The 22785-nt window shown below is 40.2% G+C and overlaps 1 protein-coding gene across 1 annotated transcript in view; it reads left to right on the forward strand.

Annotated features, from left to right (window-relative positions):
- Positions 1-7588, forward strand: part of LOC138335925 (alpha-mannosidase 2C1-like) — a 36600-nt gene extending 29012 nt beyond the window's left edge. The window contains exons 20-24 of the mRNA XM_069285120.1: positions 5190-5269; positions 5586-5677; positions 6725-6829; positions 7006-7075; positions 7503-7588. Coding sequence (XP_069141221.1) covers positions 5190-5269; positions 5586-5677; positions 6725-6829; positions 7006-7075; positions 7503-7580 — 425 coding nt within the window. The 3' untranslated portion in view covers positions 7581-7588. The remainder of the gene's footprint in view (positions 1-5189; positions 5270-5585; positions 5678-6724; positions 6830-7005; positions 7076-7502) is intronic.
- The last annotated feature ends 15197 nt before the right edge of the window (positions 7589-22785 follow it).

Raw genomic sequence — 22785 nt, forward strand, 5'->3', positions numbered from 1 at the left:
TAGTGTATTCCCTGAACTATTGGTAATTACAGCTATTGTTTGATTGGTCCCCTAGCTGTGACTATATGTGTATTCCCTGTACTGTGTATTACAAGCTATTGTGTTCGGTCCCCTAGCTGTGACTTTATTGTGTATTCCCTGTGCTATGTAATACAGCAAATGTGTTGGTCCCTTACAGTAGCTGTGACTTATAATATGTAGCATCCAGCTACTGGTGTCCCTTACTGTGACTATATTGTGTTGGTCTCCTAGTCTGTGACTATATAGTGAATATAAAATTCCCTTGTACTATGTGTATTACAGCTATTGTGTTGGTTCCTAGCTGTGAACTATATAGTGTAATTCCTTGTACTGTATGTAATTACAGCTATTGTGTATGGGTCCCTAGCGGATGACTATATAGTGTATTCCCTGTACTGTGTATTACAGCTATTGTGTTGGTCCCTGTAGCTGTGACTATATAGTGTATTCCCTGTACTATGTATTACAGCTATTGTGTTGGTCCGAAGCTGTGACCTATGTAGTGTAATTCCCTGTACTATTGTATTACAGCTATTGTGTTGGTCCCTAGCTGTGACTATATAGTGTATACCCTGTACTATGTATTAACAGCTATTGTGTTGGTCCCTAGCTGTGACTATATAGTTTATTCCCTGTACTGTGTATTACAGCTATTGTGTTGGTCCCTAGCTGTGACTATATAGTGTATTCACCTGTACTATGTATTACAGCTATGTGTTGGTCCCTAGCTGTGACTATATAGTGGTATTCCCTGTACTATGTATTACAGCTATTGTGTTGGTCCTAGCTGTGACTATATAGTGTATTCCCCTGTACTGTGTATTACAGCTATTGTGTTGGTCCTAGCTGTGAACTATATAGTGTATTCCCTGTACTATGTATTTACAGCTATTGTGTATGGCCTAGCTGTGACTATATAGGTGTATTCCCAGTACTATGAATTACAGCAATTTGTGTTGGTCTCCTAACAGTGACTATATAGTGTATTCCCTGTACTGTGTATTACAGCTATTGTGGTTGGGGTCCCCCCCCCTAGCTGTGACTATATAGTGTATTCCCTTTGTACTAATGGTATAATAAAGGGCACAGCTTTTGTGTTGGTCCCTAGCTGTGACTATATAGTTTATATTCCCTGTACTGTGTATTACAGCTATTGTGTTGGTCCCTAGCTGTGAACTATATAGTGTATTCCCTGTACTGTGTATTACAGTCTATTGTGTTGGTCCCTAGCTTGTGGCTATATAGTGTATTCCCTGTACTTTGTTATTACAGCTATTGTGTTGGTCCCTATCTGTGACTATATAGTGTCTATTCCCTGTACTGTGTATTACAGCTTATTGTGTTGGTCCCTAGCTGTGACTATATAGTGTATTCCCCTGTACTATGTATTACAGCTATTGTGTTGGTCCCTAGCTGTGACTATATAGTTTGTATTCCCTGTACTGGTGTATTACAGCTATTTGTGGTTGGTCCCGTAGCTGTGTACTATATAGTGTATTCCCTGTACTGTGTATTACAGCTATTGTGTTGGTCCTAGCTCTGTGACTATTAGTGTATTCCCTGTACTGTGTATTTACAGCTATTGTGTTGGTCCCTAGCTGTGGCTATATAGTGGTATTCCCTGTACTGTGTATTACAGCTATTGTGGTTGGTCCCCTAAGCTGTGACTATATAGTGTATTCCCTGTACTAATGTATATTTACAGCTATTGTGTTGGTCCCTAGCTGTGACTATATAGTGTATTCCCTGTACTATGTATTACAGCTATTGTGTTTGGTCCTAGCTGTGACTATGTAGTGTATTCCCTGTACTGTGTATTACAGCTATTGTGTTGGTCCCTAGCTGTGACTATATAGTGTATTCCCTGTACTATGTATTACAGCTATTGTGTTGGTCCCTAGCTGTGACTATGTAGTGTATTCCTGTACTGTGTAATTACAGCTATTGTGTTGGTCCCTAGCTGTGGCTATATAAGTGTATTCCCTGTACTATGTATTACAGCTATTGTGTTGGTCCCTAGCTGTGACTATGTAGTGCATTCCCTGTACTGTGTATTACAGCTATTGTGTTGGTCCCTAGCTGTGACTATATAGTGTATTCCCTGTACTATGTATTACAGCTATTGTGTTGGTCCCTAGCTGTGACTATATAGTGTATTCCCTGTACTGTGTATTACAGCTATTGTGTTGGTCCCTAGCTGTGACTATATAGTGTATTCCCTGTACTATGTATTACAGCTATTGTTGTGTTGGTCCCTAGCTGTGACTATATAGTGTATTCCCTGTACTGTGTATTACAGCTATTGTGTTGGTCCCTAGCTGTGACTATATAGTGTATTCCCTGTACTGTGTATTACAGCTATTGTGTTGGTCCCTAGCTGTGACTATATAGTGTATTCCCTGTACTGTGTATTACAGCTATTGTGTTGGTCCCTAGCTGTGACTATATAGTGTATTCCCTGTACTATGTATTACAGCTATTGTGTTGGTCCCTAGCTGTGACTATATAGTGTATTCCCTGTACTATGTATTACAGCTATTGTGTTGGTCCCTAGCTGTGACTATGTAGTGTATTCCCTGTACTGTGTATTACAGCTATTGTGTTGGTCCCTAGCTGTGACTATGTAGTGTATTCCCTGTACTATGTATTACAGCTATTGTGTTGGTCCCTAGCTGTGACTATGTAGTGTATTCCCTGTACTGTGTATTACAGCTATTGTGTTGGTCCCTAGCTGTGACTATATAGTGTATTCCCTGTACTATGTATTACAGCTATATGTATTGTGTTGGTCCCTAGCTGTGACTATATAGTGTATTCCCTGTACTGTGTATTACAGCTATTGTGTTGGTCCCTAGCTGTGACTATATAGTGTATTCCCTGTACTATGTATTACAGCTATTGTGTTGGTCCCTAGCTGTGACTATATAGTGTATTCCCTGTACTATGTATTACAGCTATTGTGTTGGTCCCTAGCTGTGACTATAATAGTGTATTCCCTGTACTATGTATTACAGCTATTGTGTTGGTCCCTAGCTGTGACTATATAGTGTATTCCCTGTACTGTGTATTACAGCTATTGTGTTGGTCCCTAGCTGTGACTATATAGTTTATTCCCTGTACTATGTATTACAGCTATTGTGTTGGTCCCTAGCTGTGACTATATAGTGTATTCCCTGTACTATGTATTACAGCTATTGTGTTGGTCCCTAGCTGTGACTATATAGTGTATTCCCTGTACTGTGTATTACAGCTATTGTGTTGGTCCCTAGCTGTGACTATATAGTGTATTCCCTGTACTGTGTATTACAGCTATTGTGTTGGTCCCTAGCTGTGACTATATAGTGTATTCCCTGTACTGTGTATTACAGCTATTGTGTTGGTTCCTAACTGTGACTATATAGTGTATTCCCTGTACTGTGTATTACAGCTATTGTGTTGGTCCCTAGCTGTGACTATATAGTGTATTCCCTGTACTGTGTATTACAGCTATTGTGTTGGTCCCTAGCTGTGACTATATAGTGTATTCCCTGTACTGTGTATTACAGCTATTGTGTTGGTCCCTAGCTGTGACTATATAGTGTATTCCCTGTACTGTGTATTACAGCTATTTGTGTTGGTCCCTAGCTGTGGCTATATAGTGTATTCCCTGTACTATGTATTACAGCTATTGTGTTGGTCCCTAGCTGTGACTATATAGTGTATTCCCTGTACTGTGTATTACAGCTATTGTGTTGGTCCCTAGCTGTGACTATATAGTGTATTCCCTGTACTATGTATTACAGCTATTGTGTTGGTCCCTAGCTGTGACTATATAGTGTATTCCCTGTACTATGTATTACAGCTATTGTGTTGGTCCCTAGCTGTGGCTATATAGTGTATTCCCTGTACTATGTATTACAGCTATTGTGTTGGTCCCTAGCTGTGACTATATAGTGTATTCCCTGTACTATGTATTACAGCTATTGTGTTGGTCCCTAGCTGTGCTATATAGTGTATTCCGACTATGTACACTACTATATAGTGTATTCCCTGTACTATGTATTACAGCTATTGTGTTGGTCCCTAGCTGTGACTATATAGTGTATTCCCTGTACTGTGTATTACAGCTATTGTGTTGGTCCCTAGCTGTGACTATATAGTGTATTCCCTGTACTGTGTATTACAGCTATTGTGTTGGTCCCTAGCTGTGACTATATAGTGTATTCCCTGTACTGTGTATTACAGCTATTGTGTTGGTCCCTAGCTGTGACTATATAGTGTATTCCCTGTACTGTGTATTACAGCTATTGTGTTGGTCCCTAGCTGTGACTATATAGTGTATTCCCTGTACTGTGTATTACAGCTATTGTGTTGGTCCCTAGCTGTGACTATATAGTGTATTCCCTGTACTGTGTATTACAGCTATTGTGTTGGTCCCTAGCTGTGACTATATAGTGTATTCCCTGTACTGTGTATTACAGCTATTGTGTTGGTTCCTAACTGTGACTATATAGTGTATTCCCTGTACTGTGTATTACAGCTATTGTGTTGGTCCCTAGCTGTGACTATATAGTGTATTCCCTGTACTGTGTATTACAGCTATTGTGTTGGTTCCTAACTGTGACTATATAGTTTATTCCCTGTACTATGTATTACAGCTATTGTGTTGGTCCCTAGCTGTGACTATATAGTGTATTCCCTGTACTGTGTATTACAGCTATTGTGTTGGTCCCTAGCTGTGACTATATAGTGTATTCCCTGTACTATGTATTACAGCTATTGTGTTGGTCCCTAGCTGTGACTATATAGTTTATTCCCTGTACTGTGTATTACAGCTATTGTGTTGGTCCCTAGCTGTGACTATATAGTGTATTCCCTGTACTGTGTATTACAGCTATTGTGTTGGTCCCTAGCTGTGACTATGTAGTGTATTCCCTGTACTGTGTATTACAGCTATTGTGTTGGTCCCTAGCTGTGGCTATATAGTGTATTCCCTGTACTATGTATTACAGCTATTGTGTTGGTCCCTAGCTGTGACTATATAGTGTATTCCCTGTACTGTGTATTACAGCTATTGTGTTGGTCCCTAGCTGTGACTATATAGTGTATTCCCTGTACTGTGTATTACAGCTATTGTGTTGGTCCCTAGCTGTGGCTATATAGTTTATTCCCTGTACTGTGTATTACAGCTATTGTGTTGGTCCCTAGCTGTGGCTATACAAGTCTATTACCTCAAGAATGTCAGTTTCCTGTCACAATCGCCAAACAAGTAAGTACAGCCTGGAAAGTTCCTCCATATGAAGTAACCAAGCAGTCTCTCTGTCTGTCTCAGTTATTTCAGTTGATGACATTGGTATACATATTGTTTCATTCTCATTACAGTATAACTTGTTCAAACTGATATTTTTTTTAAGAGGTACTGTATATTTTATTCTGCAGATTACCCTAAAGATAGTTAATTTGATTTCTCCCATACATGGCAGCGGTTGCTAGGGAAAGACAGCCAGCTCACATATGCTTGACGGTGATGTATAGTGATAAAAAATGTTGAGATAAAAAAATTGCTTTAAAATAATCATTTTTAGGGTGACCTCTATGAGCTGGAGAACCAGTACCTGACTGCTGTTATAAACTCGTCTGGTCATCTCCTGCAACTCAGCATGCCAGGGACAAACAGGTAGGTCAAGGTCATCATTGTCATTTATTTTTAATACAACGCGACTAGCGTTTGTATTAATGTTATCCGGTTTACTATTGATGTGTAGGACTGAGTAGGACTTGCCCTACAATGACATCTAGTGGTGACCTCTTGAACCATTTCATTCATAAACTTCCATTCATAAATTTCCTATTCATTGAATAATATTCCTTTGGACCAATCAGTAGTCATGGGAAGACTGCCTTCTGATTGGTAGAACACACAGAGTGTTATATAATACACAGCCCATTTAGGTCAACTGTTGCCTGCTGGTGACTCCTCTGTCCAACTTACATAATCTCTGTTAATGATAATTCAAATTGGACTTACTATATAAAATTCTATTTTTCTGTTTCTGCTGCGTTGTATTTGCAGTACTTTGCTTATTGGAAGGTTATGTTGTTCAGGTTATAGATACGTATACTTGTACCGGTAAACAATTTATTGTGAAGGTAAGTTAAACCCTTAAACTTCAGATTAGTATCAGGTTTCATGTTCTGCAGACAAGTAGGCCATGTTCATTTAGTATAGAGTTGGTCAATGTCAATCTAGTACAGATAGGAAGGTCAAGGTCAATCTAGTACAGATAGAAAGGTCAAAGTCATTTCATATAGATTACAGACTTGAAAATATAGGCCATTTAGTACAGAGTATTTAGACATGAAGGTCAAGGTCATATAGTACAGAATAAATGATTGATGGTTCGATGTCACCAAGACAACAAATATGTATGTATGTATGTTACAGGAAGCCATGAGTGTCTGTGACCATGGTAACCAGTTTGTATGTATGTATGTTACAGGAATGCCATGAGTGTCTGTGATCATGGTAACCAGTTTGTATGTATGTATGTTACAGGAATGCCATGAGTGTCTTTGATCATGGTAACCAGTTTGTATGTATGTATGTTACAGGAATGCCATGAGTGTCTGTGATCATGGTAACCAGTTTGTATCTATATATGTTACAGGAATGTCATGAGTGCCTGTGACCATGGTAGACAAGTTGTGTATATGTATGTTACAGGAATGCCATGAGTGATGGTGACCATGGTAACCAGTTTGTGTTGTATGATGATGTACCTCTATATTGGGATGCCTGGGATGTGATGGACTATCATTTAGAAACCAGGTGAGAATATTAATAAATAAATTAGATAGAAATCTGAGAAAAATATTGGAAATTTTGCCATTTCATAAATAACATTGAAACTACACTGATATTAAATAATTTAGGAACTAGTGAATTTTTATTCCCAATGGTCAAAATTATATATCAAACCTTTTACATGACCTTGTCCTTTTCAGAAAACCACTTAAAGAAGTAATAGAGAGTGTGAAGGTGAATGACCTTGGCCCCATCAGGGTTTCATTAGAGGTTAGTGTATTTCAAACTGATATATATATTGAAATTTTAATTTGCATCTTTCCAATTAATTAAAATTGCTTATTCTACTTGTTTCTTTCTGCTATTCAAAACCCATACTTTAAAATTTGCTTTACATTCAAATTAGAGTGCTCAATAATAAGTAATCTTCATCATGATAGAGAAACATGTTGTGGTCATTACCAGGCCTTAGACCCTACTAATTCTAGAAAAGATGTATTTGAGCCATGTGTATAACTTATCCCCATAACAAGCCCAGCCTAGCCTTCTGCCTTTACTCATAGCAGGTCATAAGAAAATATTTCAAGTAGTTAAACTGGCTGTATTTGTATATTGATGATAATATAAAGTGTAGTTAAACTGTTGTGTTGTCAGAACTATATAAGTATATTCAAAGTCAAATTTTTGTTTGTTCCAGTTTTCATTGAAGATCAGTGTCAGCTACCTCAAACAAACTATTACATTGGATGCAATAGCTCCTTACCTCAAATGTTAAACTCAGGTCAGTATATAAAGTATACAGCTGTAGTTAAACTCAGTCAGTATAGAAGTAAATTATATAGCTGTAGTTAAACTCAGGTCAGTATAGTATAAGCTGTAGTTAAACTCAGGTCAGTATATAAAGTAAACTCAGGTCAGTATATAAAGTATACAGCTGTAGTTAAACTCAGGTCAGTATATAAAGTATACAGCAGTAGTTAAACTCAGGTCAGTATATAAAGTATATAGATGTAGTTAAACTCAGGTCAGTATATAAAGTATACAGCTGTAGTTAAACTCAGGTCAGTATATATAAAGTATATAGATGTAGTTAAACTATTCAGGTCAGTATATAAAGTATACAGCAGTAGTTAAACTCAGGTCAGTACATAAATTATATAGCTGTAGTTAAACTTCAGGTCAGTATATAAAGTATACAGCAGTAGTTAAACTCAGGTCAGTATATAAAGTATATAGCTGTAGTTAAACTCAGGTCAGTATATAAAGTATACAGCAGTAGTTAAACTCAGGTTAGTATATAAAGTATATAGCTGTAGTTAAACTTAGGTCAGTATATAAAGTATACAGCTGTAGTTAAACTCAGGTCAGTATATAAAGTATACAGCTGTAGTTAAACTCAGGTCAGTATATAAAGTATATAGCTGTAGTTAAACTCAGGTCAGTATATAAAGTATACAGCTGTAGTTTAAACTCAGGTCAGTATATAAAGTATACAGCTGTAGTTAAACTCAGGTCAGTATATAAAGTATACAGCTGTAGTTAAACTCAGGTCAGTATATAAAGTATACAGCTGTAGTTAAACTCAGGTCAGTATATAAAGTATACAGCAGTAGTTAAACTCAGGTCAGTATATAAAGTATACAGCTGTAGTTAAACTCAGGTCAGTATATAAAGTATATAGCTGTAGTTAAACTCAGGTCAGTATATAAAGTATACAGCAGTAGTTAAACTCAGGTCAGTATATAAAGTATACAGCTGTAGTTAAACTCAGGTCAGTATATAAAAGTATACAGCTGTAGTTAAACTCAGGTCAGTATATAAAGTATACAGCTGTAGTTAAACTCAGGTCAGTATATAAAGTATACAGCTGTAGTTAAACTCAGGTCAGTATATAAAGTATACAGCTGTAGTTAAACTCAGGTCAGTATATAAAGTATACAGCTGTAGTTAAACTCAGGTCAGTATATAAAGTATACAGCTGTAGTTAAACTCAGGTCAGTATATATAAAGTATACAGCTGTAGTTAAACTCAGGTCAGTATATAAAGTATACAGCTGTAGTTAAACTCAGGTCAGTATATAAAGTATACAGCTGTAGTTAAACTCAGGTCAGTATATAAAGTATACAGCTGTAGTTAAACTCAGGTCAGTATATAAAGTATACAGCTGTAGTTAAACTCAGGTCAGTATATAAAGTATACAGCTGTAGTTAAACTCAGGTCAGTATATAAAGTATACAGCTGTAGTTAAACTCAGGTCAGTATATAAAGTATACAGCTGTAGTTAAACTCAGGTCAGTATATAAAGTTATACAGCTGTAGTTAAACTCAGGTCAGTATATAAAGTATACAGCTGTAGTTAAACTCAGGTCAGTATATAAAGTATACAGCTGTAGTTAAACTCAGGTCAGTATATAAAGTATACAGCAGTAGTTAAACTCAGGTCAGTATATAAAGTATATAAACTCAGGTCAGTATATAAAGTATACAGCTGTAGTTAAACTCAGGTCAGTATATAAAGTATACAGCTGTAGTTAAACTCAGGTCAGTATATAAAGTATACAGCTGTAGTTAAACTCAGGTCAGTATATAAAGTATATAGATGTAGTTAAACTCAGGTCAGTATATAAAGTATACAGCTGTAGTTAAACTCAGGTCAGTATATAAAGTATACAGCAGTAGTTAAACTCAGGTCAGTATATAAAGTATACAGCTGTAGTTAAACTCAGGTCAGTATATATAAAGTATACAGCTGTAGTTAAACTCAGGTCAGTATATAAGTATACAGCGTAGTTAAACTCAGGTCAGTATATAAAGTATACAGCTGTAGTTAAACTCAGGTCAGTATATAAAGTATACAGCTGTAGTTAAACTCAGGTCAGTATATAAAGTATACAGCTGTAGTTAAACTCAGGTCAGTATATAAAGTATACAGATGTAGTTAAACTCAGGTCAGTATATAAAGTATACAGCTGTAGTTAAACTCAGGTCAGTATATAAAGTATACAGCTGTAGTTAAACTCAGGTCAGTAATAAAGTAAGTGTAGTTAAACTCAGGTCAGTATATAAAGTATACAGCTGTAGTTAAACTCAGGTCAGTATATAAAGTATATAGATGTAGTTAAACTCTGGTCAATATATAAAGTATACAGCTGTAGTTAAACTCAGGTCAGTATATATAAAGTATATAGATGTAGTTAAACTCAGGTCAGTATATAAAGTATATAGATGTAGTTAAACTCAGGTCAGTATATAAAGTATACAGCAGTAGTTAAACTCAGGTCAGTATATAAAGTATACAGCTGTAGTTAAACTCAGGTCAGTATATAAAGTATATCAGCTGTAGTTAAACTCAGGTCAGTATATAAAGTATATAGATGTAGTTAAACTCAGGTCAGTATATAAAGTATACAGCTGTAGTTAAACTCAGGTCAGTATATAAAGTATACAGCTGTAGTTAAACTCAGGTCAGTATATAAAGTATACAGATGTAGTTAAACTCAGGTCAGTATATAAAGTATACAGCTGTAGTTAAACTCAGGTCAGTATATAAAGTATACAGCAGTAGTTAAACTCAGGTCAGTATATAAAGTATACAGCTGTAGTTAAACTCAGGTCAGTATATAAAGTATACAGCTGTAGTTAAACTCAGGTCAGTATATAAAGTATATAGATGTAGTTAAACTCTGGTCAATATATAAAGTATACAGCTGTAGTTAAACTCAGGTCAGTATATATAAAGTATATAGCTGTAGTTAAACTCAGGTCAGTATATAAAGTATACAGCTGTAGTTAAACTCAGGTCAGTATATAAAGTATACAGCTGTAGTTAAACTCAGGTCAGTATATAAAGTATATACAGCTGTAGTTAAACTCAGGTCAGTATATAAAGTATACAGCTGTAGTTAAACTCAGGTCAGTATATAAAGTATACAGCATGTAGTTAAACTCAGGTCAGTATATAAAGTATACAGCTGTAGTTAAACTCAGGTCAGTATATAAAGTATACAGCTGTAGTTAAACTCAGGTCAGTATATAAAGTATACAGCAGTAGTTAAACTCAGGTCAGTATATAAAGTATACAGCTGTAGTTAAACTCAGGTCAGTATATAAAGTATACAGTGTAGTTAAACTCAGGTCAGTATATAAAGTATACAGCTGTAGTTAAACTCAGGTCAGTATATAAAGTATACAGCTGTAGTTAAACTCAGGTCAGTATATAAAGTATACAGCTGTAGTTAAACTCAGGTCAGTATATAAAGTATACAGCTGTAGTTAAACTCAGGTCAGTATATAAAGTATACAGCTGTAGTTAAACTCAGGTCAGTATATAAAGTATACAGCTGTAGTTAAACTCAGGTCAGTATATAAAGTATACAGCTGTAGTTAAACTCAGGTCAGTATATAAAGTATACAGCTGTAGTTAAACTCAGGTCAGTATATAAAGTATACAGCTGTAGTTAAACTCAGGTCAGTATATAAAGTATACAGCTGTAGTTAAACTCAGGTCAGTATATAAAGTATACAGCTGTAGTTAAACTCAGGTCAGTATATAAAGTATACAGCTGTAGTTAAACTCAGGTCAGTATATAAAGTATACAGCTGTAGTTAAACTCAGGTCAGTATATAAAGTATACAGCTGTAGTTAAACTCAGGTCTAAGTATATAAAGTATATAGAGCTGTAGTTAAACTCAGGTCAGTATATAAAGTATACAGCTGTAGTTAAACTCAGGTCAGTATATAAAGTATATAGATGTAGTTAAACTCAGGTCAGTATATAAAGTATACAGCTGTAGTTAAACTCAGGTCAGTATATAAAGTATACAGCTGTAGTTAAACTCAGGTCAGTATATAAAGTATACAGCTGTAGTTAAACTCAGGTCAGTATATATAAAGTATATAGCTGTAGTTAAACTCAGGTCAGTATATATAAAGTATATAGATGTAGTTAAACTCAGGTCCAGTATATAAAGTATACAGCTGTAGTTAAACTCAGGTCAGTATATAAAGTATATAGATGTAGTTAAACTCAGGTCAGTATATAAAGTATAAGCTGTAGTTAAACTCAGGTCAGTTATAAGTATCATATAAGCTGTAGTTAAACTCAGGTCAGTATATAAAGTATATACATGTAGTTAAACTCAGGTCAGTATATAAAGTATACAGCTGTAGTTAAACTCAGGTCAGTATATAAAGTATACAGCTGTAGTTAAACTCAGGTCAGTATATAAAGTATACAGCTGTAGTTAAACTCAGGTCAGTATATAAAGTATACAGCTGTAGTTAAACTCAGGTCAGTATATATAAAGTATACAGCTGTAGTTAAACTCAGGTCAGTATATAAAGTATACAGCAGTAGTTAAACTCAGGTCAGTATATATAAAGTATACAGCTGTAGTTAAACTCAGGTCAGTATATAAAGTATATAGATGTAGTTAAACTCTGGTCTATATATAAAGAATACAGCTGTAGTTAAACTCAGGTCAGTATATATAAAGTATATAGATGTAGTTAAACTCAGGTCAGTATATAAAGTATACAGCTGTAGTTAAACTCAGGTCAGTATATAAAGTATACAGCAGTAGTTAAACTCAGGTCAGTATATAAAGTATACAGCTGTAGTTAAACTCAGGTCAGTATATAAAATGTAGTAAACTCAGGTCAGTATATAAAGTATACAGCTGTAGTTAAACTCAGGTCAGTATATAAAGTATACAGCAGTAGTTAAACTCAGGTCAGTATATAAAGTATACAGCTGTAGTTAAACTCAGGTCAGTATATAAAGTATACAGCTGTAGTTAAACTCAGGTCAGTATATATAAAGTATACAGCTGTAGTTAAACTCAGGTCAGTATATAAAGTATACAGCTGTAGTTAAACTCAGGTCAGTATATAAAGTATACAGCTGTAGTTAAACTCAGGTCAGTATATAAAGTATACAGCTGTAGTTAAACTCAGGTCAGTATATAAAGTATACAGCTGTAGTTAAACTCAGGTCAGTATATAAATTATATAAAGTATACAGCTGTAGTTAAACTCAGGTCAGTATATAAAGTATACAGCTGTAGTTAAACTCAGGTCAGTATATAAAGTATACAGATGTAGTTAAACTCAGGTCAGTATATAAAGTATACAGCTGTAGTTAAACTCAGGTCAGTATATAAAGTATACAGCTGTAGTTAAACTCAGGTCAGTATATAAAGTATACAGCTGTAGTTAAACTCAGGTCAGTATATAAAGTATACAGCTGTAGTTAAACTCAGGTCAGTATATAAAGTATACAGCTGTAGTTAAACTCAGGTCAGTATATAAAGTATACAGCTGTAGTTAAACTCAGGTCAGTATATAAAGTATACAGATGTAGTTAAACTCAGGTCAGTATATAAAGTATACAGCTGTAGTTAAACTCAGGTCAGTATATAAAGTATAACAGCATGTAGTTAAACTCAGGTCAGTAATATATAAAGTATACAGATGTAGTTAAACTCAGGTCAGTATATAAAGTATATAGCAAGCTTTAGTTAAACTCAGGTCAGTATATATAAAAAGTATATAGATGTAGTTAAACTCAGGTCAGTATATAAAGTATACAGATGTAGTTAAACTCAGGTCAGTATATAAAGTATACAGCTGTAGTTAAACTCAGGTCAGTATATAAAGTAATACAGCTGTAGTTAAACTCAGGTCAGTATATAAAGTATACAGCTGGCCCTCAATCAACGCCTAAGAGTTGCAAACCTACGACATTCAGAGGTTGTTACATCAGAACCCAATCATGTTAAATATTTCCTGAGAGTTTGGGCGCCAATTTGAGTATACACTGTGACATAGATTTCATCTGTTTTTTGAGTCAATAACAGTGATAATCTCCCTCTCCTAATTGGGCCTAAGATTATCTCCCCTGACTGGAAAAGGACCCAGTACATGGCAAATGAAAACAAAAGATCTCAAGGTGGTGTTTTCCAACCTCCATCAACCCAACTTTGCTACCTAGTGACATTCAATTGTCACATACTAGAGTCCCAATCTGATCAATACACCCAGAAACAGGTGGTCAATTGAGGTTAGTTTTGATATCCCATCCCTGAGATTGGAACCAGATAACAGTGGTGGTTTATCCCCCCTCCCCCTAGATTGTTACCAGTAACAGTGGTAGTTTATCCCCCCTCCCTGAGATTTGGACCCAGAACTACAGTGGTAGTTTATCCCTCCCCCCTCCCTTAGATTGTACCCAGTAACAGTGGTTAGTTTATCCCCCCTCCCTGAGATTGTACCCAGTAACAGTGGGTATTTATCCCCCTCCTTAGATTGTACCCAGTAACAGTGGTTGTTTATCCCCCCCTTCCTTAGATTGTACCTAGTAACAGTGTAGTTTATCCCCCCCTCCTGAGATTGTACCCAGTAACAGTGGTAGTTTTATCCCCCCTCCCTAGATTGTACCAGTAACAGTGGTAGTTTATCCCCCCTTCCTTAGATTGTACCCAGTAACCCAATGGTAGTTTATCCCCCCTTCCCTTAGATTGTACCTAGTAACAGTGGTAGTTTATTCCCCCCTCCTGAGATTGGACCCAGTAACAGTGGTAGTTTATCCCCCCCTCCCAGAGATTGTGACCCAGTAACAGTGGTAGTTTATCCCCCCCCCTCCTTAGATTGTACCCAGTAACAGAGGTAGTTTATCCCCCCTCCCTGTAGATTGTACCCAGTAACAGTGGTGTAGTTTATCCCCCCTTCCTTAGATTGTACCCAGTAACAGTGGTAGTTTATCCCCCCTCCCTGAGATTGGTACCAAGTAACAGTGGTAGTTTATCCCCCCTCTCCTTAGATTGGACCCAGTAACAGTGGTAGTTTATCCCCCCTCCTGAGATTGGACCCAGTAACAGTGGTAGTTTATCCCCCCCTCCTTAGATTGTACCCTGTAACAGTGGTAGTTTATCCCCCCCTTCCATTAGATTGTACCCAGAAACAGTGGTAGTTTATCCCCCCTCCCTTAGATTGTACCTAGTAACAGTGGTAGTTTATCCCCCCTTCCTTAGATTGTACCAAGTAACAGTGGTAGTTTATCCCCCCCCTCCCTTAGAATTGTACCCAGTAACAGTGGTGGTAGTTTATCCCCCCTCCCTTGAGATTGTGACCCAGTAACAGTGGTAGTTTATCCCCCCTCCCTTAGATTGTACCCAGTAACAGTGGTAGTTTATCCCCCTCCCTTAGATTGTACCCAGTAACAGTGGTAGTTTATCCCCCCCTCCCTGAGATTGTACCCAGTAACAGTGGTAGTTTATCCCCCCTCCCTGAGATTTGACCCAGAAACAGTGGTAGTTTATCCCCCCTCCCTGAGATTGTACCCAGTAACAGTGGTAGTTTATCCCCCCTCCCTTAGATTGTACCCAGTAACAGTGGTAGTTTATCCCCCCTCCCTTAGATTGTACCCTGTAACAGTGGTAGTTTATCCCCCTCCTTAGATTGTACCCAAGTACCAGTGGTAGTTTATCCCCCCTTCCCTTAGATTGTACCCAGTAACAGTGGTAGTTTATCCCCCCTCCCTTAGATTGTACCTAGTAAACAGTGGTAGTTTATCCCCCCCCTCCTTAGATTGTACCCAGTAACAGTTGGTAGTTTATCCCCCTCCCTGAGATTTGACCTAGAGTAACAGTGGTAGTTTATCCCCCCTCCCTTAGATTGTACCAGTAACAGTGGTAGTTTATCCCCCCTCCCTTAGATTGTACCCAGTAACAGTGGTAGTTTATCCCCCCTCCTTAGATTGTACCCCCTGAGTGACCAGAACAGTGGTAGTTTATCCCCCCTCCCTGAGATTGTACCCAGAAACAGTGGTAGTTTATCCCCCCTCCTTGAGATTGTACCTCAGTGAAACAGTGGTAGTTTATCCCCCCTCCTTAGATTGTACCCAGTAACAGTGGTAGTTTATCCCCCCTCACCTTAGATTGTGACCCAGTAAAACAGTGGTAGTTTATCCCCCCTCCTTAGATTGTACCCAGTAACAGTGGTAGTTTTATCCCCCCTCCCTTAGATTGTACCCAGTAACAGTGGTTAGTTTATCCCCCCTCCCTTAGATTGTACCCAGTAACAGTGGTAGTTTATCCCCCCTCCCCTGTAAGATTAGTACCCCCCAGAAACAGTGGTAGTTTATATCCCCCTCCCTTAGATTGTACCCAGTAACAGTGGTAGTTTATCCCCCCCTCCCTTAGATTGTACCCAGTAACAGTGGTAGTTTTATCCCCCCTTCCTAGATTGTACCCAGTAACAGTGGTAGTTTATCCCCCCTCCCTTAGATTGTACCCAGTAACAGTGGTAGTTTATCCCCCCTCCCTTAGATTGTACCCAGTAACAGTGGTAGTTTATCCCCCCTTCCTTAGATTGTACCCAGTAACAGTGGTAGTTTATCCCCCCTCACCTGAGATTTGACCTAGAAACAGTGGTAGTTTATCCCCCCTCCCTTAGATTGTACCCAGTAACAGTGGTAGTTTATCCCCCCTCCCTGAGATTGTAACCTAGTAACAGTGGTAGTTTTATCCCCCCTCCCTTAGATTGTACCCAGTAACAGTGGTAGTTTATCCCCCCTCTCCTTGAGATTGTACCCAGTAACAGTGGTAGTTTATCCCCCCTCCCTTAGATTGTACCCAGTCCAGTGGTAGTTTTTCCCCCCTTCCTGAGATTGTACCCAGTTAGTAACAGTGGTAGTTTATCCCCCCTCCCTTAGATTGTACCCAGTAACAGTGGTAGTTTATCCCCCCTCCCTTAGATTGTACCCAGTAACAGTGGTAGTTTATCCCCCCTTCCTTAGATTGTACCCAGTAACAGTGGTAGTTTATCCCCCCTCCTGAGATTGTACCCAGTAACAGTGGTAGTTTATCCCCCCCTCCCTGAGATTGTACCAGTAACAGTGGTAGTTTATCCCCCCTCCCTTAGATTTCTACCCAGTAACAGTGGTAGTTTATCCCCCCTCCCTTAGATTGTACCCAGTAACAGTGTAGTTTATCCCCCTCCCTTAGATTGTACCCAGTAACAGTGGTAGTTTATCCCCCCTCCCTTAGATTGTACCAGTAACAGTGGTAGTTTATCCCCCCCTCCCTGAGATTGTACCCAGTAACAGTGGTAGTTTATCCCCCCTCCCTGAGATTGTAGTACCCAGTAACAGTGGTAGTTTATCCCCCCTCCCTTAGTTTGTACCCAGTAACAGTGGTAGTTTATCCCCCCTCCTGAGATTGTACCCAGTAACAGTGGTAGTTTATCCCCCTCCCTTAGATTTTATCCCCCCCCGTCCTTAGATGTAACAGTGGTAGTTTATCCCCCCTCCCTTGAGATTGTACCCAGTAACAGTGGTAGTTTATCCCCCCCTCCCTTAGATTGTACCCAGTAACAGTGGTAGTTTATCCCCCCTCCCTGAGATTGTACCCAAGTAACAGTGGTAGTTTATCCCCCCCCTTCCCTTAGATTGTTTACCCCAGTAACATGGTAGTTTATCCCCCCTTCCTTAGATTTGTACCTCAGTAACAGTAACAGTGGTAGTTTATCCCCCCTCCTTAGATTGTACCCAGTAACAGTGGTAGTTTATCCCCCCTCCCTTAGATTGTACCCAGTAAACAGTGGTAGTTTATCCCCCCTTCCTTAGATTGTACCCAGTAACAGTGGTAGTTTATCCCCCCCTCCCTGAGATTGTACCCAGTAACAGTGGTAGTTTATCCCCCCTCCCTTAGATTGTACCCAGTAACAGTGGTAGTTTATCCCCCTTCCCTGAGATTGTACCAAGTCAGTAACAGTGGTAGTTTATCCCCCCTCCCTTAGATTGTACCCAGTAACAGTGGTAGTTTATCCCCCCTCTCCTGAGATTGTACCCAGTAACAGTGGTAGTTTATCCCCCCTCCTTAGATTGTACCCAGTAACAGTGGTAGTTTATCCCCCCCTCCTTAGATTTGTACCCAGGGTAGTTTATCCCCCCTTCCTTAGATTGTACCAGTAACAGTGGTAGTTTATCCCCCCTCCCTGAGATTGTACCCAGTAAACAGTGTAGTAGTTTTATCCCCCCTCCCTTAGATTGTACCCAGTAACAGTGGTAGTTTATCCCCCCTCCCTTAGATTGGACCAGTAACAGTGGTAGTTTATCCCCCCCTCCTTAGATTGTACCAGTAACAGTGGTAGTTTATCCCCCCCCTCCCTAGATTGTACCCAGTAACAGTGGTAGTTTATCCCCCCCCCCTTAGATTGTACCCAGTAACAGTGGTAGTTTATCCCCCCTCCCTTAGATTGTACCCAGTAACAGTGGTAGTTTATCCCCCCTCCTTAGATTGTACCCAGTAACAGTGGTAGTTTATCCCCCCCTCCTTAGATTGTACCCAGTAACAGTTAGTTTATCCCCCTCCTTAGATTGTACCCAGTAACAGTGGTTAGTTTATCCCCCCTCCCTGAGATTGTACCCAGTAAACAGTGGTAGTTTATCCCCCCCTTCCTTAGATTGTACCCAGTAACAGTGGTAGTTTATCCCCCCTCCCTTAGATTGTACCCAGTAAACAGTGGTAGTTTATCCCCCCCTCCCTGAGATTGTACCAGTAACAGTGGTAGTTTATCCCCCCTCCCTTAGATTGTACCCAGTAACAGTGGTAGTTTATCCCCCCTTCCTTAGATTGTACCCAGTAACAGTGGTAGTTTATCCCCCCCTCCCTTAGATTGTACCCAGTAACAGTGGTAGTTTATCCCCCCTTCCTGAGATTGTACCCAGAAACAGTGGTAGTTTATCCTCCCTCCCTTAGATTGTACCCAGTAACAGTGGTAGTTTATCCCCCCTCCCTTAGATTGTACCCAGTAACAGTGGTAGTTTATCCCCCCTCCCTTAGATTGTACCCAGTAACAGTGGTAGTTTATCCCCCCTTCCTGAGATTGTACCCAGTAACAGTGGTAGTTTATCCCCCCTCCCTTAGATTGTACCCAGTAACAGTGGTAGTTTATCCCCCCTCCCTTAGATTGTACCCAGTAACAGTGGTAGTTTATCCCCCCCTCCCTTAGATTGTACCCAGTAACAGTGGTAGTTTATCCCCCCTTCCTGAGATTGTACCCAGTAACAGTGGTAGTTTATCCCCCCTCCTTAGATTGTACCCAGTAACAGTGGTAGTTTATCCCCCCCCCCCTTAGATTGTACCCAAGTAACAGTGGTAGTTTATCCCCCCTCCCTGAGATTGTACCCAGTAACAGTGGTAGTTTATCCCCCCTCCTTGAGATTGTACCCAGTAACAGTGGTAGTTTATCCCCCCTTCCTGAGATTGTACCCAGTAACAGTGGTAGTTTATCCCCCCTCCCTTAGATTGTACCCAGTAACAGTGGTAGTTTATCCCCCCTTCCTTAGATTGTACCAGTAACAGTGGTAGTTTATCCCCCTCCTTCCCAGAATTGATTATCCCTCCTAGATTGTACCCAGAACAGTGGTAGTTTATCCCCCCTCCCTTAGATTGTACCCAGTAACAGTGGTAGTTTATCCCCCCTCCCTTAGATTGTACCCAGTAACAGTGGTAGTTTATCCCCCCTCCTTAGATTGTACCCAGTAACAGTGGTAGTTTATCCCCCCTCCCTGAGATTGTACCCAGTAACAGTGGTAGTTTATCCCCCCTTCCTTAGATTGTACCCAGTAACAGTGGTAGTTTATCCCCCCTCCCTTAGATTGTACCCAGTAAACAGTGGTAGTTTTATCCCCCCTCCCTGAGATTGTACCCAGTAACAGTGGTAGTTTATCCCCCTCCCTTAGATTGTACCCAGTAACAGTGGTAGTTTATCCCCCCTCCTTAGATTGTACCCAGTAACAGTGGTAGTTTATCCCCCCTCCCTGAGATTGTACCCAGTAACAGTGGTAGTTTATCCCCCCTTCCTGAGATTGTACCCAGTAACAGTGGTAGTTTATCCCCCCTCCCTGAGATTGTACCCAGTAACAGTGGTAGTTTATCCCCCCTCCCTGAGATTGTACCCAGTAACAGTGGTAGTTTATCCCCCCTCCCTTAGATTGTACCCAGTAACAGTGGTAGTTTATCCCCCCCTCCTGAGATTGTACCCAGAAACAGTGGTAGTTTATCCTCCCTCCCTTAGATTGTACCCAGTAACAGTGGTAGTTTATCCCCCCTCCTTAGATTGTACCCAGTAACAGTGGTAGTTTATCCCCCCTCCCTTAGATTGTACCCAGTAACAGTGGTAGTTTATCCCCCCTCCTTAGATTGTACCCAGTAACAGTGGTAGTTTATCCCCCCTCCCTTAGATTGTACCCAGTAACAGTGGTAGTTTATCCCCCCTTCCTTAGATTGTACCCAGTAACAGTGGTAGTTTATCCCCCCTTCCTGGAGATTGTACCCAGTAACAGTGGTAGTTTATCCCCCCCTCCCTGAGATTGTACCCAGTAACAGTGGTAGTTTATCCCCCCTCCCTGAGATTGTACCCAGTAACAGTGGTAGTTTATCCCCCCTCCCTTAGATTGTACCCAGTAACAGTGGTAGTTTATCCCCCCTCCCTGAGATTGTACCCAGTAACAGTGGTAGTTAGTTTATCCCCCCCTCCTTAGATTGTACCCAGTAACAGTGGTAGTTTATCCCCCCTCCCTTAGATTGTACCCAGTAACAGTGGTAGTTTATCCCCCCCTCCCTGAGATTGTACCCAGTAACAGTGGTAGTTTATCCCCCCCCCTGAGATTGTACCCAGTAACAGTGGTAGTTTATCCCCCCTTCCTTAGATTGTACCTAATGTAGTTTATCCCAGTACCAAACAGTGGTAGTTTATCCCCCCTCCCTTAGATTGTACCCAGTAACAGTGGTAGTTTATCCCCCCTCCCTGAGATTGTACCCAGTAACAGTGGTAGTTTATCCCCCCTCCCTGAGATTGTACCCAGTAACAGTGGTAGTTTATCCCCCCTCCCTTAGATTGTACCCAGTAACAGTGGTAGTTTATCCCCCCTCCCTGAGATTGTACCCAGTAACAGTGGTAGTTTATCCCCCCTCCCTTAGATTGTACCCAGTAACAGTGGTAGTTTATCCCCCCTCCCTGAGATTGTACCCAGTAACAGTGGTAGTTTATCCCCCCTCCCTGAGATTGTACCCAGTAACAGTGGTAGTTTATCCCCCCTTCCTTAGATTGTACCTAGTAACAGTGGTAGTTTATCCCCCCTCCCTGAGATTGTACCCAGTAACAGTGGTAGTTTATCCCCCCTCCCCTTAGATTGTACCCAGTAACAGTGGTAGTTTATCCCCCCTCCCTGAGATTGTACCCAGTAACAGTGGTAGTTTATCCCCCCTCCCTGAGATTGTACCCAGTAACAGTGGTAGTTTATCCCCCCCTCCCTGAGATTGTACCCAGTAACAGTGGTAGTTTATCCCCCCCCCCTCCTTAGATTGTACCCAGTAACAGTGGTAGTTTATCCCCCCTCCCTGAGATTGTACCCAGTAACAGTGGTAGTTTATCCCCCCTCCCTTAGATTGTACCCAGTAACAGTGGTAGTTTATCCCCCCTCCCTTAGATTGTACCCAGTAACAGTGGTAGTTTATCCCCCCCTCCTTAGATTGTACCCAGTAACAGTGGTAGTTTATCCCCCCTCCCTGAGATTGTACCAAGTAACAGTGGTAGTTTATTCCCCCTCCCTGAGATTGTACCAAGTAACAGTGGTAGTTTATCCCCCCTCCCTGAGATTGTACCTAGTAACAGTGGTAGTTTATCCCCCCTTCCTTAGATTGTACCCAGTAACAGTGGTAGTTTATCCCCCCTTCCTGAGATTGTACCCAGTAACAGTGGTAGTTTATCCCCCCTCCCTGAGATTTGACCCAGAAACAGTGGTAGTTTATCCCCCCTCCCTTAGATTGTACCCAGTAACAGTGGTAGTTTATCCCCCCTCCCTGAGATTTGACCCAGTAACAGTGGTAGTTTATCCCCCCTTCCTGAGATTGTACCCAGTAACAGTGGTAGTTTATCCCCCCTCCCTGAGATTGTACCCAGTAACAGTGGTAGTTTATCCCCCCTCCCTTAGATTGTACCCAGTAACAGTGGTAGTTTATCCCCCCTTCCTTAGATTGTACCCAGTAACAGTGGTAGTTTATCCCCCCCCCTCCTGAGATTGTACCCAGTAACAGTGGTAGTTTATCCCCCCTCCCTTAGATTGTACCCAGTAACAGTGGTAGTTTATCCCCCCTCCCTGAGATTGTACCCAGTAACAGTGGTAGTTTATCCCCCCTCCCTTAGATTGTACCCAGTAACAGTGGTAGTTTATCCCCCCTCCCTGAGATTGTACCCAGTAACAGTGGTAGTTTATCCCCCCTCCCTGAGATTGTACCCAGTAACAGTGGTAGTTTATCCCCCCCCCTCCCTTAGATTGTACTTAGTAACAGTGGTAGTTTATCCCCCCTCCCTGAGATTGTACCCAGTAACAGTGGTAGTTTATCCCCCCCTCCTTAGATTGTACCAAGTAACAGTGGTAGTTTATCCCCCCTCCCTGAGATTGGACCCAGTAACAGTGGTAGTTTATCCCCCCTCCCTGAGATTGTACCCAGTAACAGTGGTAGTTTATCCCCCCTCCCTGAGATTGTACCCAGTAACAGTGGTAGTTTATCCCCCCTCCCTTAGATTGTACCCAGTAACAGTGGTAGTTTATCCCCCCTCCCTTAGATTGTACCCAGTAACAGTGGTAGTTTATCCCCCCTTCCTTAGATTGTACCAAGTAACAGTGGTAGTTTATCCCCCTTCCTTAGATTGTACCAAGTAACAGTGGTAGTTTATCCCCCCTTCCTTAGATTGTACCCAGTAACAGTGGTAGTTTATCCCCCCTCCCTGAGATTTGACCCAGTAACAGTGGTAGTTTATCCCCCCTTCCTTAGATTGTACCCAGTAACAGTGGTAGTTTATCCCCCCTCCCTTAGATTGTACCCAGTAACAGTGGTAGTTTATCCCCCCTTCCTTAGATTGTACCCAGTAACAGTGGTAGTTTATCCCCCCTTCCTGAGATTGTACCCA

The sequence above is a fragment of the Argopecten irradians genome, chromosome 1 (assembly GCF_041381155.1).
Source record: "Argopecten irradians isolate NY chromosome 1, Ai_NY, whole genome shotgun sequence".
Lineage (NCBI taxonomy): Eukaryota > Metazoa > Mollusca > Bivalvia > Pectinida > Pectinidae > Argopecten > Argopecten irradians.